The 13,179-nt window shown below is 48.8% G+C and overlaps 1 protein-coding gene across 8 annotated transcripts in view; it reads right to left on the bottom strand.

The window, feature by feature from the left end:
* MPP4 (MAGUK p55 scaffold protein 4) overlaps nt 1-13,179 on the bottom strand; it is a 397,034-nt gene that overhangs the window by 302,755 nt on the left and 81,100 nt on the right. For all 8 annotated transcript variants that reach the window (XM_085648977.1, XM_085648979.1, XM_085648978.1 and 5 more), the window contains one exon: nt 3,127-3,248. In XM_085648977.1, coding sequence (XP_085505103.1) covers nt 3,127-3,248 — 122 coding nt within the window. The remainder of the gene's footprint in view (nt 1-3,126; nt 3,249-13,179) is intronic.

Below are 13,179 nucleotides of genomic sequence, written 5' to 3'. Positions count from 1 at the left end.
TTGAGTAAGCCAATATTGTATTCATTACAAGAGTAAGAGATCGGGGGGACCCAGTTATACTCCGGCTGACACAAGTCTATAATCTCTTGTAGGACTCGGCTGTCCCATCACGATAACAGATTCACTTCAAAGGGTGAGCCAAATGGACGCTTACAGTTGTTTCTATGTTTGTCTTGTAAACGTTTTTAAAAGAAAGAATGATGATATAAGTGGGTTCTATTTGTTTTTCACAGCCCCAGGGCGAGCTGGATGAGTCACGGATAGTTAAGGTTCCTCATTTACGCACTTTTCTAAGGTGGGTGAGCTCAGTCGTTGATGGTTCTCTAGAGGTCCTGAGTTGTTCTAATTATCTAAAGAGGGTTTGTTGTTTTTTTGTTACAGAAATTGGTTGGTCCTGAAGAGAACCTCAAAAGATAGAGGTTCGAAACGCGTCAACCAGATTGGTCCTTTTTGCACCCATTTGAGAGGCTTCTACTAAAAACGTTCTTTTGGATTTTCATTGTATAAAAAAAGAAAAAGTATTATGACATATATAGAGTATGTTAGTGAATTTTTTCCAAAAGGAGAGGTGTCATTAGGACCGCTTTGTTCAGTGTATGTCGAGTGTGTGTATGAATGAATCGGCCATGAATGTTTGATGAATGAATGTAGTTTGAAACCTCTACACAGGGGATCAAGACTATCGTGTAGTGTTGTTTAATACATTTGTATATATACCATGATGTTTTTTGTAAAATGTGAATGTGCAATGAACAATTGTTGAACGCACAAAAAGAGAAAAATGAGAAATAAACAATAAATGTTCTTCTAAGCAAAAGGAAATTCATAAAGCCCTCCTTTCATGTTTTACTTCTCATGATAGGAATTATAAAAAGGGATTGGTTGTAGTGATCCTCAGCCTGGACAGTATGTTCTGTTTTTTCTGTTAATTGGGCTCAGTCCAGCTGAGCTTTTTGAGCCAGGACCCAGTTTTGGTTTGTAACTTACCCAGAGGTGAGCAGCACACTTGTGTTAGGATTCCCATTGCAGAAAGACTAGAGGATATGGAGGGTTGGGGGCTTAATGCATGGTCTGTCAGCTCACCGAGCAAGTGCTTTTGGGACGACCCATAATTCTCATTAGAAATATGTACTTTTGAGACGACCCCTACCTCCCATAAGAGGCCGTCTCACCCGAGAACCAATGCTTGGCTTACTGATCCTGTTCCTGACTGGTGACCTCGCCCCCTCCTTGTACGAACCGAGTTCCTCCTGTTTGAGTTCTTGATCTTCGCTTGCCATCTGCGTTATTTCACCACCCTACGATGCCTAGGAAGCTATTGCCCTTCTTTCTAAGGTATCGCCATTGCTAGCGATCTGGTAGCGTGTCCGCTACTGTTCCGCTCCTTCCGTTGCCCCTGGAGCCGGCCAGCACGGCACGCCCTTGCTGACAATCTGGTAGCGTGTCCGCTGCTGCTCAGCTCCTTCCGTTGCCCCTGGAGCCGGCCAGCGCGGCACGCTCGTTGATTCTAGTTGCGTGTCTGCTGCTGCTCCGCTCCTTCCTTGCCCTTGGAGCCAGCCAGCGCGGCACGCCCATTGATTCCAGTAGCGTGTACGCTGCTGCTCCGCTCCCTCTCTCCCCTGGAGCCGGCCAGCGCTGCACGCACGTGTGTCCTCATCTGATCCGCTCCTTTTTTTTATTCCCCTCTGAAGCCGACCAGCACGGCACACCATTTTTAAACTACTTGCGTGTCCGCTTCTGATCCGCTCCCTGTACCCCCCAGGAGCCGGCCAGAGTGGCACGACGGTTGCACCTTCCCTTGCTTGCTTGTGTGTGCGTGTACTACTTACTTGCTCCTCTTCCCTGAAAGGAGCTATCTTGACCTGCACACCACAACAAAACCCCTTATCCTACTCCCTTGAACACTCCCTTTAAATCCTTTGGTATTTCCAATGTAACCTTGAATGATTGTGGTTGTGAGTGCCCTTACATCATCCCTTCCTTATTCGTCCTCTCAGTAGACGCCTCCTAGGTTCCTACAGACAAGCCTTAGAGACCCTCCTTGGCCTGTGATTTTTAACCACTGCTGGGACATCTTTAGGCGACACCGGGACACTCCAATCGGTAAGTGAACTACATGTGAGTGAAAGAGACATGTATTAACATTCTAAACTCTGTTCTTAGTTATGCAGACCAAACAGTAAAACTAGCTTGTAACTTTTGTTTTAGCACTCTGCTGATCCACATCCTGCAAACAACGCTACCTGGTGCTACTTGAGGGGAAGAGTGGTGGTCACTCTATGGTTATTCCCCTCACTTTTGGCGAGCAATATCCTGCGAGTGAGTTCCTATATCTTCCTCCAGGAGTTGTTTTCTAAAAGTGTTGGGACCAATATCTTTGTTCCCGTGGAATTACATTTGGCTTCGGATGAGATTCAGGGTCCCCCGTGACAACTTGGGACCTGGGAGAAGATCAAAGTCGGCGAGGGAAGCCGCGGGTCCAAGAACCCTCCTCAGGGGCCGGCCGAGATGACGACGCCGACCTGGACACCCGAGCCGACAGAAGTTTCATCCGGCACTTACGCCGGGACTTCGGCTTTATCTCCTGGCACGCCTCACAATCAGTGGAGTCATGGTGCTCCCCAAACACCACATGCAGATGGGGTGAGGATCCGTCGCCGACATGAGGCGGCCACACGACGAACAAGTTTTAAAACCCGAAGGCTTTCGCACACTGTTCCCACACACGCAGCAATAGAAGAAGGGAAGGGCCTAAACAGGCCCAGAGCACAAACCGGATCTGCGTTGCACGCGGAAAAGGAAAAAACTGACGTAGGCGCGCCAGGGTGGGACTTATGTGACCTCGCTGACATCACGTGCGCGGACAACGCCTGGGCGGAGTCGCGTGATGCCGTCCCGCCGGCGCGCAGGGATGCTGGGCAAAAAGTTTTCAGGATCCAGTCTCACGCCTGGGGATAATTCTACGTGAAGGAAACTGCGGCTAGTAGTCTCTATCAGATATTCAAATATAGCATCAACAATAACCTTTTGCTTTACTCTGCAGTGAAAATGTCGTATTTTTTTGCATTTTTGGTACCACATTCTCCTATGGCATTAACCATTCTCTGAAATGAATGCAGGCTTTACCTTCAAGAGGGCCTGCAGCCAAGGAGCCCTGAGCAGGCTATACAGTACCCCAACACCATTCACATCCCGGTCGTAGAACAAGGTCAGCTCCTCCAACACCAAGGCAAGAATTTTGGATAGACCTGGAAAAAAAAATTATGTATGACTTACAATAGACCATGTATCCCCTCATGCACTTGAGTCCAATTCAAGGTGAAAATATGGAGTTGGGCCTGGGCCCACTTCAAGCCACGTCACCACACATCAAATGTCTCTCATTTACTCCCACTCAACCAACGAGAAAGAAAATATACCTACCTTTATCTATGTTCAGTGTCCTGTGTTCAAATCCCACAGTAATAGTGCACATTCACTGTGTGAAATATATCATCCTGGACAAAATATTTCAATGGTTAGACCCAGTTTGGAAACTAATCTTGCCAGCAATGCCAACTTATAAACATATGTTTATTCCAGTGTCCAAACTAAATATATGCTATCTTTCTCCAGTCCTCAATATTTGTCTTCTGCTAGGGGCACATTTGAAGGTCAATAGATCAGGAAATGTGTGATTAATACTCACAATGAGAGAGCCTCCTTACGTACAAACAAATTCAGTGGAAAGGTGCTTGTGTAAAACAAAAATGACTACGATGTGGACAAATAAACTTGGCACCTATTCAGCATTCGTTTATGCCTTGGTCCATCCAGTCAACTGATAGAGGAGCTGAAGGCACAGATATGCCTGCCACGCAGCTGGGTATCTTTAATTATGGGTGGTCCACGCCTTCCCCTGTCCTGGTAGGTTAGAGTACCCTGGGATTTTTCCCTCTCTCAGTGACTTTCTCTTTTGCTGATTTTCCCTTTTTGTTACCCTCATCTCCTCCACATTGCTACCACTCTGCATTACAGAAGTGGGGATTCGAGTATCTGGTTAAGGAAATTAAGGGTAGTCAGAGAATGATCTGAGAACATTTTCATTTGAAGCTAGGTGTTGTTAATGTCTTTTTTATAGGTGAAAATTGAATGTGTAGACCCTGTGACCCTTTTAGGTGAAACCCAGAGCACACTTACTTTCAGTTACTTCTGCAGCAGGTTTGTTGTTGTTGTAGCCTATCGATCCATGTGCTCAAATCTCCAATTAGGATAATATCTGGGTCTAATATTTGTATCATAAAGGAGAACATGAAAATTTCTTCCAGGAAATTTAAGTAAAGTCCATAAGGTCCAACACTATTCCTGGTGAGACCCTCAAATCCGTTGTGGACCACACTCCTTCTGTCATCTCTCTTATAAACAATATTACTATGAATGTTGTCCGCCCTTATGATTCATTGAACTGAGAAAGTGACACATTGTCTAGGCATTCCAATAATGACCCAGATGTGAAACCTGATGAGACATTTAGGGGCTGATTACGATGTCGTCAGGAAAGGCTCCAAACGGGATTCGGATTTGCGAATCCGATTCAGGACCTATGTTCCCGACCGAATTGGTCACCTTTCTGTACGACTGAGTATGATGCAAGGAAGCCTTCCGGGCTGTTTGAATTGGTTCTGAACAGGATTCAGGCAGCCCAAGTCATTTGGAGCCAAGTCGTACAGCCCAATGGAGACGGTTTCCGAATGAGCGAGTACGATGACAGATTCGAACAGCCGTTCCAAATTGGTTTGGGTGAAATGAAACGGCTGTGGGAATCGGACTACGGGGGCCTGTAGCAGGCCCCCCGTCAACCGTAGGCCTTCCGATGGGGCCCGTGGGGGTACACAAGGAACCCCCCCCTTCTCAACCATGCACAGTGTGGCAGGCACCCTGTGGTGCCCGCAAACGGGTGCAAGGTTTTCCCCGCCCACCCATTTTTTCAATAGGAGCCTCTGTTCTCATTCGGGACACAGGCTCCCATTGAAGTCAATGGGAGTCCGACCGAACCGAGTCCGTAAGCATCCGGACACTTCGTAATCGATCAGTAGTACTCCCAGAATATGAATCGTTCGAAAAACATTCCTAATATGATTCGGTGGGAATGCTTTCCTGACGACATCGTAAACGGTCCCTTAGTTTGCGACAAGTGTTCCCCCGTCAATATGTCAAGGCTATCAAGCAACATCCCTAGATAATTCATCGAAGAGCTGGAGTTCAATTTGACGTCCCCTTGTCACCCCTTTTCTTAAAGATTTGTCAAGGACCTCTGTCTGGCACCTGTAATCTATACACCACATTCCTAAAACTATGTCAAAGGTCTTCATCCTTGGTAAAGTTTAGCATTTAAGGACCACCACTCGCAACTTTAGGTAGAGAGGTCCTTCACCCCATATTATCCTGCAACATATTGTCCGAAGACTATTCTGGTTATGCATTCACAGAAGCTGGTTCATCTTGCCTAAGGCTGATAACAGCCAAGTACCCAGAGGAAAACTGGTACAGCAGCACGTATTTACCTTTCGCAGGGAACACTTCCTCACCGGCTCCTCCGATAAGGACTGCTGGAGTGGTCAACAAGGTATACAGTGCGCTGCTTCTTCCCAAGAAACTCTAGTCTGCAAGTTGCTCTACTACATGCTCTACTAGAGTAGCGTGTAGAAGTAGATTTAGGGTGTTAAGCTTTTAGATGACAATGTAAGAAATGTTAATTTTATTCTTGTTGTTTACAACGTGCCTTCTTGTTGTTCTTATGATATCCTCTGTAATTATTTTAGATGTACTAAGAAACAGGTTCACTCTGTGGTAAAACTTTTAGTTAAGTGTCTGTTATTCTCAGTGCTGTGTCGGTGATACTGTGAACCATGAAATAGGCCTACTGTTACCACGGTGTCCTGGATTCCATTTCAGGGATTGTTAGTTACCCAAAAGCAGTGACTTTACTTCAACTGTGTATTGAGTGGGGTTCTGTGGTACTACAATAACCTGTCTTTCACATTCAGCGCTGGTGCACTGAACTAAATCCACCTGGGTCACCCATGGGTGGGAAAGTAAACCCTATCCTCCAGCCAGAGTCCTAATTTACGCAACAAATCTAGGATTGAATCCTGAGGGTTGGTTTACTGTTGCAATGAGGAATCAGTTATTAGACTTAATTGTACATGCTGCAACCACATATTCCAAAGAGCACAAGTCTAGAGTTTGTTTTCCGTACAAACCAGTACACCTAAATAGATCAGGGTGAACCCTTCTTTTTTATTTTCTGTATTTTTATGCATCATTTTGAATTCAGCTGGAATGACTTGGTTATAAATTGCAATAGAGCCACTGTCAAACCATGCTTCATTGAGGCCAACTGTATTGCTCTCATCATCAATAATGAGGTCATGTAAGTGTATTGACTAGTTCCATGCCTAATGAGTGTTGGTGAGGCCCAGTTTATGCATTAAATTGTGCTCCCTGATGTATCACTAGTTGTGTGGGTTTAGTTGGATTTTATGGGTAGCTATCAGGGTAGTATTCAGCCAATGTCGAGTGAGTAGTGTGTTTTGAGAGTGGCAGGGCTATATGTGATGTCGCTTTCCCAAGTGATTGAGGATCATTGGAAGATTTAGTGGAAGAAATTCCAAAATTTGGAATGCGTCTGGATGAGGTGCCTCTAAAAGGGCATTGCCAATGAGATTTGGGATAACTATTCTTGTGATTGGTGGGTGGGTTTTGATATGGGGCCATGTAAGGGGGGATTATTGGACAGTTCTTATCCTTGAGATGAGGGATGATGTGATCCTATGTGTAAAGTACCTGGGTGTGTTTCTGTAATTCTGTTAAGTGATGTGCTTATTAGGAGGAATGGTCTGGATTAATGTACACAGGCAGATTGTTCAAGGCAATTATAATTAATCATGATGACTATAAGGAGAAGCAGAGACTGATTTAGGGAGTATTGTTAAGTAAAGGTGTAGAAGAGGTAAGAATAGCAGTGTATAAATGAGATACCTTTGGCAGGCACGGCCATCACAGTTCTCCAGCCCTATCAGTTTCAGGTCTTTTAATTTCTCTTAGCAGAGGGGTCCAGAGACAAGTCCACAATGTAGGAGGGAAGACACTGTTGGAGAAAATACAGAGTGCAGCACTCTTCCTAAAGTTCCTGTCGAGGACACTGACATCCGGTGACAGGACCAACGCCAGAAATGCCATAGAGACCTGGCAATAATAGGGAGACAAACACCCCAGGTGAACACAGAACAATTAGAGAGGGGGACATAAATCTTCTTTATTAACCTCTTCAATGCCCATGACGAGCTGGTCTCGTCATGGGCCGCGGTGGCGCTGTGCCCATGACGAGACCAGCTCGTCATAAACCCCGCCCGCTAATGAAACGGCCGGCACAGGGTGGGGAAAGGGGCGGGCACTGAAGGGGTTAATGTGGCCTTGTCTAGTCCCTCAATCGTGAATAAAGTCTTAATGCGCACTTCATAATTTTTCTCTCTTAACTCTCACTCCTTTTAATCTCGCAAAATGTGAACATATAAAGGGAAAAGTCTCATAAATACACTTTTCATAAGACTTGTTACTTCTCTCCCTCTCGGGCATAGTAATGTTTTGGAGAAAACAAATGAAACAATTAATCTCAGCACAGTCTTGACATGACTATACTCCACTTAAGACTCCCCTGCCCACTTTTTTTTCAGTGAATAGACATTTCTTATTCTTGATTAAAATCTAAGGGTCACATGTATGGTTGCCAGATTTCACGAGTTCCTAATTGTGACTTGCAATTTAGAATTCACACAATGCTATGTACCAATGTGTCTCAGACACATCTAACGATTCCTAATGTTGTCACAATTGACCTACCTCATCAATATTCATTAGGTAGGTCACGATTTGCGACCCATTGGGAATCGCTAAAAACATGTCTGTTTAAAAAAAAAAAAATCTTTAATGGTTTCAACAGACATATTGACAGTCAATAAATACAAGACTGATATAGAGTGCCAATGAAGAAACCTACCCTCCTCGCCCACCCCGCCCCAGGCAGAACAAATTTCAAATTATGGTACATTGGAAAAGACCATTGCGTCATCAGACATGCATGTACATAGCAACAAAAAGTGAAGGCAGTAGTTGAGCTCTTGCAGTTAAACCTCCAGTAATAACAGATAGCTAGGGCATAGAACATCTCAGGCTGCACGTATAAAACATCGGAACACAGAGCCAGTATGACAAATATGTGAAGGTTACATACATTTCCATAAATTAGATCAAATCGGGGCGGGATAGCAAGTATGCTGTAATCGGGGCCCAGAAATTCTTAGGGCAAGAAGACTCTGGTATCTCCTCTTCATAGATCAGCAACTGATATCTACAGTAAAGTAAATCTCGGAGCCATTTTTTCACTCTTGGAGTGGTTCTAGCGCCCCAACATTGTGCGACAGCCCTCTTTGCAATCAGTGTGGTTACCGTAACCAGGCGTCTGTTGCAAGGTTTAAGGCGTCTAACATACCCAAGAAGGCAGATCTCAGGAGTGCAATGTACGGGCTCTAGTACAATATCAGTAAGCATCCTCATCACGTCAGTCCAGTAGGCAAACACCCCCGCACACAACCATGCCACATGTATATAATCTGCATCAGCCATCCCACATCGCATGCAATTAGCAGAGTCTCGTAGACCATACCTATTGAGTTGTAAGGGGGTATAATACAATTGATGTAGAAATTTGAAGTGAATTATTCTGAGGTTACAATTCGCTGTGAGACGCTCAGTAAGCTTGCACCATGCCTTCCAAACGTCCGGTGCAAGGGTAATCCCTATCGCTGCCTGCCATCTGAGACAGGAGGGATGGTCGCCCTGTACCCTCTCACGCACAGAAGCATTATAAAGCTTAGTAATTAAGCCTGTGTGCCCCTCTCCCGCAGCATCGCCTGCAATGCCCATAGAGTAGTGGGCTCCGCTGGGAATTCCGGATAGGCAGCCCAGATAGCCTACCGAACTCGAACATAAGTAAAGCCAAACATAAAACCGCGATCTGTCCCATTTTGTACCTCCTGTAGAGTACAGAATTGACCATGTGTGTACAAATCACCCATCCGGCTTTTCCCGTGCCGCAGAGACGTCAGGGTGGGAGGCCAAAGGCAGCAATGGAGCATATAGATAGGATAGTTGAGCCCGTTTTGCAAGCATTCGCCAAGCCCATGCCGTGCATTGAACTGGGTTTATCTCATTCCGTGGACTGCCTGAGCTGCCAGATAAGGTGGCCGCCTGCAGGGGCATCAGGAGAATGGCATCTGATTCAATAGCTACGTGGGGTTGAAACCGCTGGGGGAAATGCCAATAATGCGCAAAATGCGCCTGCGCACACAGGTAGTATGGTCTAAGGTCGGGGCCTTAAACCCACCCCGATCAAAGGGCTGGACCAATAGATCCCATCTGCACCTGGGCTTTTTTCCACCCCATCCAAATGTCAGCAGTACCGTTTGGAGCGATTTAAACAGCACCACATTTAGTCTTATGGGAAGGTTAACAAAAAAATAGAGCAGTTTGGGGAGGAATGCCATTTTGACAACGGCTATTCGCTCTGCGAGCGACAGGGGCAGGTGAGCCCACCGCTCTGCCAAGTCAGTGATACGCATGATAGTACGGCCATAATTCTCCGATACCACCTTATCCGGGTCCCTATGCAGCCACACCCCCAGATATTTCACGGGTTCAGTCATCCAAGTTAGTGGAAAGTCCAGCCCCACCTCCTTTGTATGGGCCGTTAGTGGAAACACCACTGATTTTGCCCCGTTGATCCCTAGACCTGAGTATCTCTTGAATTTCACATATTCCCGAAGCAATTCAGGTAGAAATGTGGCGGGTTCTCGGACATATAGCAACATATCATCCGCATAGAGAGAAACAACGAGAGGTCTCTGCCGAAACCGCAAGGCAGCGTCTGCATGTTTTTGACGGAGTGTGCAAGCCAGGGGCTCCAATGCAATCGAGAAGAGCATTGGTGACAGGGGGCACCCCTGCCGTGTGCCTCTCTCAATAGGAAACGCCGAGGACACCCAACCATTAACACGCACCCGAGCGACCGGGTTGTCATATAGTACTCAAAGCCATTGCAGAAAAAAAGGAGGAAAACCCATCCTAGTCAAGTCAGTAAACATGTAGGGCCATTGGAGAGAGTCAAAAGCTTTTGCCGCATCGAGCAGCACTGCAACTGCTTGGAAGTTTGGGTCGAAATAATGTAGGGTAGAAAAAACAGTGCGCAATTTGTGAGTCGTAGAGCGAGCAGTTACAAACCCAGATTGGTCAGGAAGGACCAGAAGGGGAACCAACGGCTGTATTCTGGTGGCGATCATTTTTGCCAGGATCTTTGCGTCGATATTAATGATCGAGAGGGGGCGATATGATTCGCATATATTCGGAGGCTTATCAGGTTTCAATAAGGTCACGAGTAAAGCCTCCCGGAGAGAAGGCGGAAGCCCACCCTTCTCATAGGCCTCCGCATACACCTCCAGAAGCCGGGGGGCAAGATCCGACACGTATGCCTTATAAAATTCGCTAGGCAGTCCGTCCATCCCCGTGGCTTTACAGGTCGGCAAAGACATTATAGCCAGTTTCACATCCTCCACGACAAATGGCTGCACAAGGTATTCACGATGCATATTAGAAAGCCACCCCAATGCAACGTCATTGAGATATGAGTCAATCTCTTCGGGTGACGGGGAGCACCTAGCTGCGTAAAGCCGAGTGTAGAATTGTAAGACAGCATCACAGATCTAAGGCGTTGAATAGTGCGCAACCCCACTCTCATCTAACATTTCCGTTATACACTCCTGACTACGTGGCGCCGCCAATTTTTGGGCCAACAAACAACCAGGACGGCCCCTCTCCCCATAGTATCGAGCAGTGCGGCGGGGAGAGCAATGCAATAGTTCCTGATCAACCGTTTCGTTGTGGTCCGTGACCAGCACACGTATTTCGGCTAATTTCGCTGGGGAGGGATTAGTTTTGTAAGCTCGTTCAAGTGTGGACATATCCGATGCCAGTTTTTTAATCCTACGGCGGATATCCCGCAGCACTCCTGACTGTGCTCCAATGCAAGCCCCACGGATGGTCACCTTGAACGCCTCCCAGAGAACTCCCGCACTATCCACCGACCCCCATTCTCTTAAAAAAAATTCCTTATCGCCTCCGCAATGGTCTGTCTGAAGACTGGATCGGTTAACTCAGTCGGTTGCAATCGCCACGCGGAGGGCGGTCGTTCACAAGTGTGAACGTGTAACTCAAGGACCACAGGTGAATGATCAGACCTTATGCCGCACCCCCACTGCCCAAGTGCAAACCACCTCCGAAACAAGCCAGAAATCTATGCGAGACCAAGATCCATGGACAATTGGCCTGCGTCCAGTAATCCTAGCAGCCCCTCCACAGCCTGTTTATGTCGTACCTCGCCACTCCCGACTCTATCTAAGGAAGAATCCAGACAAACATTAAAGTCCCCTCCTCAGATAATTGCGGCTGGTGAGAAAGTGGAAATTCTGTGGCACACATCTGAAAAAACAGGATCGTCTGTGTTCGGACCATAAACATTCACCAACAACACACTCATGCCGCCAAACTGCCCATGCACCATTTCTACTCGTCCATGCTCATCCGTGTCGGAGCGACCCGCAGTAAATGGAACACCCTTCTTCGCAAGAGTTAACACACCCGAGAGTAAGTAGAGTAAGAAGACGCAACTCTCACACTCACCCAGCATGCACCCACTCTCTGTGCCGCCTCCTGCCTCCTGCTTCCTGCCTGTCGCTTCCTGCCGCTGCTGCCCCTCCTCGCCCGCTGACCTCCGACGCTGCCCCGGTGACTTCCGCTCCGTTTTTTCCCGCCGTTTTCGCCACCGCTGACCCGCTCTCCTCCTTCCTGCTCCCGCCTGCAGTCCCCGCCTCCCCCCACTGCCCATTGGACAACCCGCTCCCGCCTCCCAGCTGACCCTCCCTCCCGGCTCCTTATTTAAAGGGACAGTAGCGGGCTGGTCAGTGTGACCCCTGTGCCCCCACAGCCGGTCGCTCCCCCTCACTGCTCTGCCTACCTGTCGCTGCCTGGCACCTGCCCACCCTGTTACCTCCGCCTGACGCCACTCACCTGGTTCACGCCGCTGCCGCCTCCTGCCTCCTGCTTCCTGCCTGTCGCTTCCTGCCGCTGCTGCCCCTCCTCGCCCGCTGACCTCCGACGCTGCCCCGGTGACTTCCGCTCCGTTTTTTCCCGCCGTTTTCGCCACCGCTGACCCGCTCTCCTCCTTCCTGCTCCCGCCTGCAGTCCCCGCCTCCCCCCACTGCCCATTGGACAACCCGCTCCCGCCTCCCAGCTGACCCTCCCTCCCGGCTCCTTATTTAAAGGGACAGTAGCGGGCTGGTCAGTGTGACCCCTGTGCCCCCACAGCCGGTCGCTCCCCCTCACTGCTCTGCCTACCTGTCGCTGCCTGGCACCTGCCCACCCTGTTACCTCCGCCTGACGCCACTCACCTGGTTCACGCCGCTGCCGCCTCCTGCCTCCTGCTTCCTGCCTGTCGCTTCCTGCCGCTGCTGCCCCTCCTCGCCCGCTGACCTCCGACGCTGCCCCGGTGACTTCCGCTCCGTTTTTTCCCGCCGTTTTCGCCACCGCTGACCCGCTCTCCTCCTTCCTGCTCCCGCCTGCAGTCCCCGCCTCCCCCCACTGCCCATTGGACAACCCGCTCCCGCCTCCCAGCTGACCCTCCCTCCCGGCTCCTTATTTAAAGGGACAGTAGCGGGCTGGTCAGTGTGACCCCTGTGCCCCCACAGCCGGTCGCTCCCCCTCACTGCTCTGCCTACCTGTCGCTGCCTGGCACCTGCCCACCCTGTTACCTCCGCCTGACGCCACTCACCTGGTTCACGCCGCTGCCGCCTCCTGCCTCCTGCTTCCTGCCTGTCGCTTCCTGCCGCTGCTGCCCCTCCTCGCCCGCTGACCTCCGACGCTGCCCCGGTGACTTCCGCTCCGTTTTTTCCCGCCGTTTTCGCCACCGCTGACCCGCTCTCCTCCTTCCTGCTCCCGCCTGCAGTCCCCGCCTCCCCCCACTGCCCATTGGACAACCCGCTCCCGCCTCCCAGCTGACCCTCCCTCCCGGCTCCTTATTTAAAGGGACAG

Source organism: Triturus cristatus, chromosome 3_2 (assembly GCF_964204655.1).
Source record: "Triturus cristatus chromosome 3_2, aTriCri1.1, whole genome shotgun sequence".
Lineage (NCBI taxonomy): Eukaryota > Metazoa > Chordata > Amphibia > Caudata > Salamandridae > Triturus > Triturus cristatus.
Note: the sequence above shows the minus strand (reverse complement) of the source record. Positions and strands in the feature narration are given on the sequence as shown.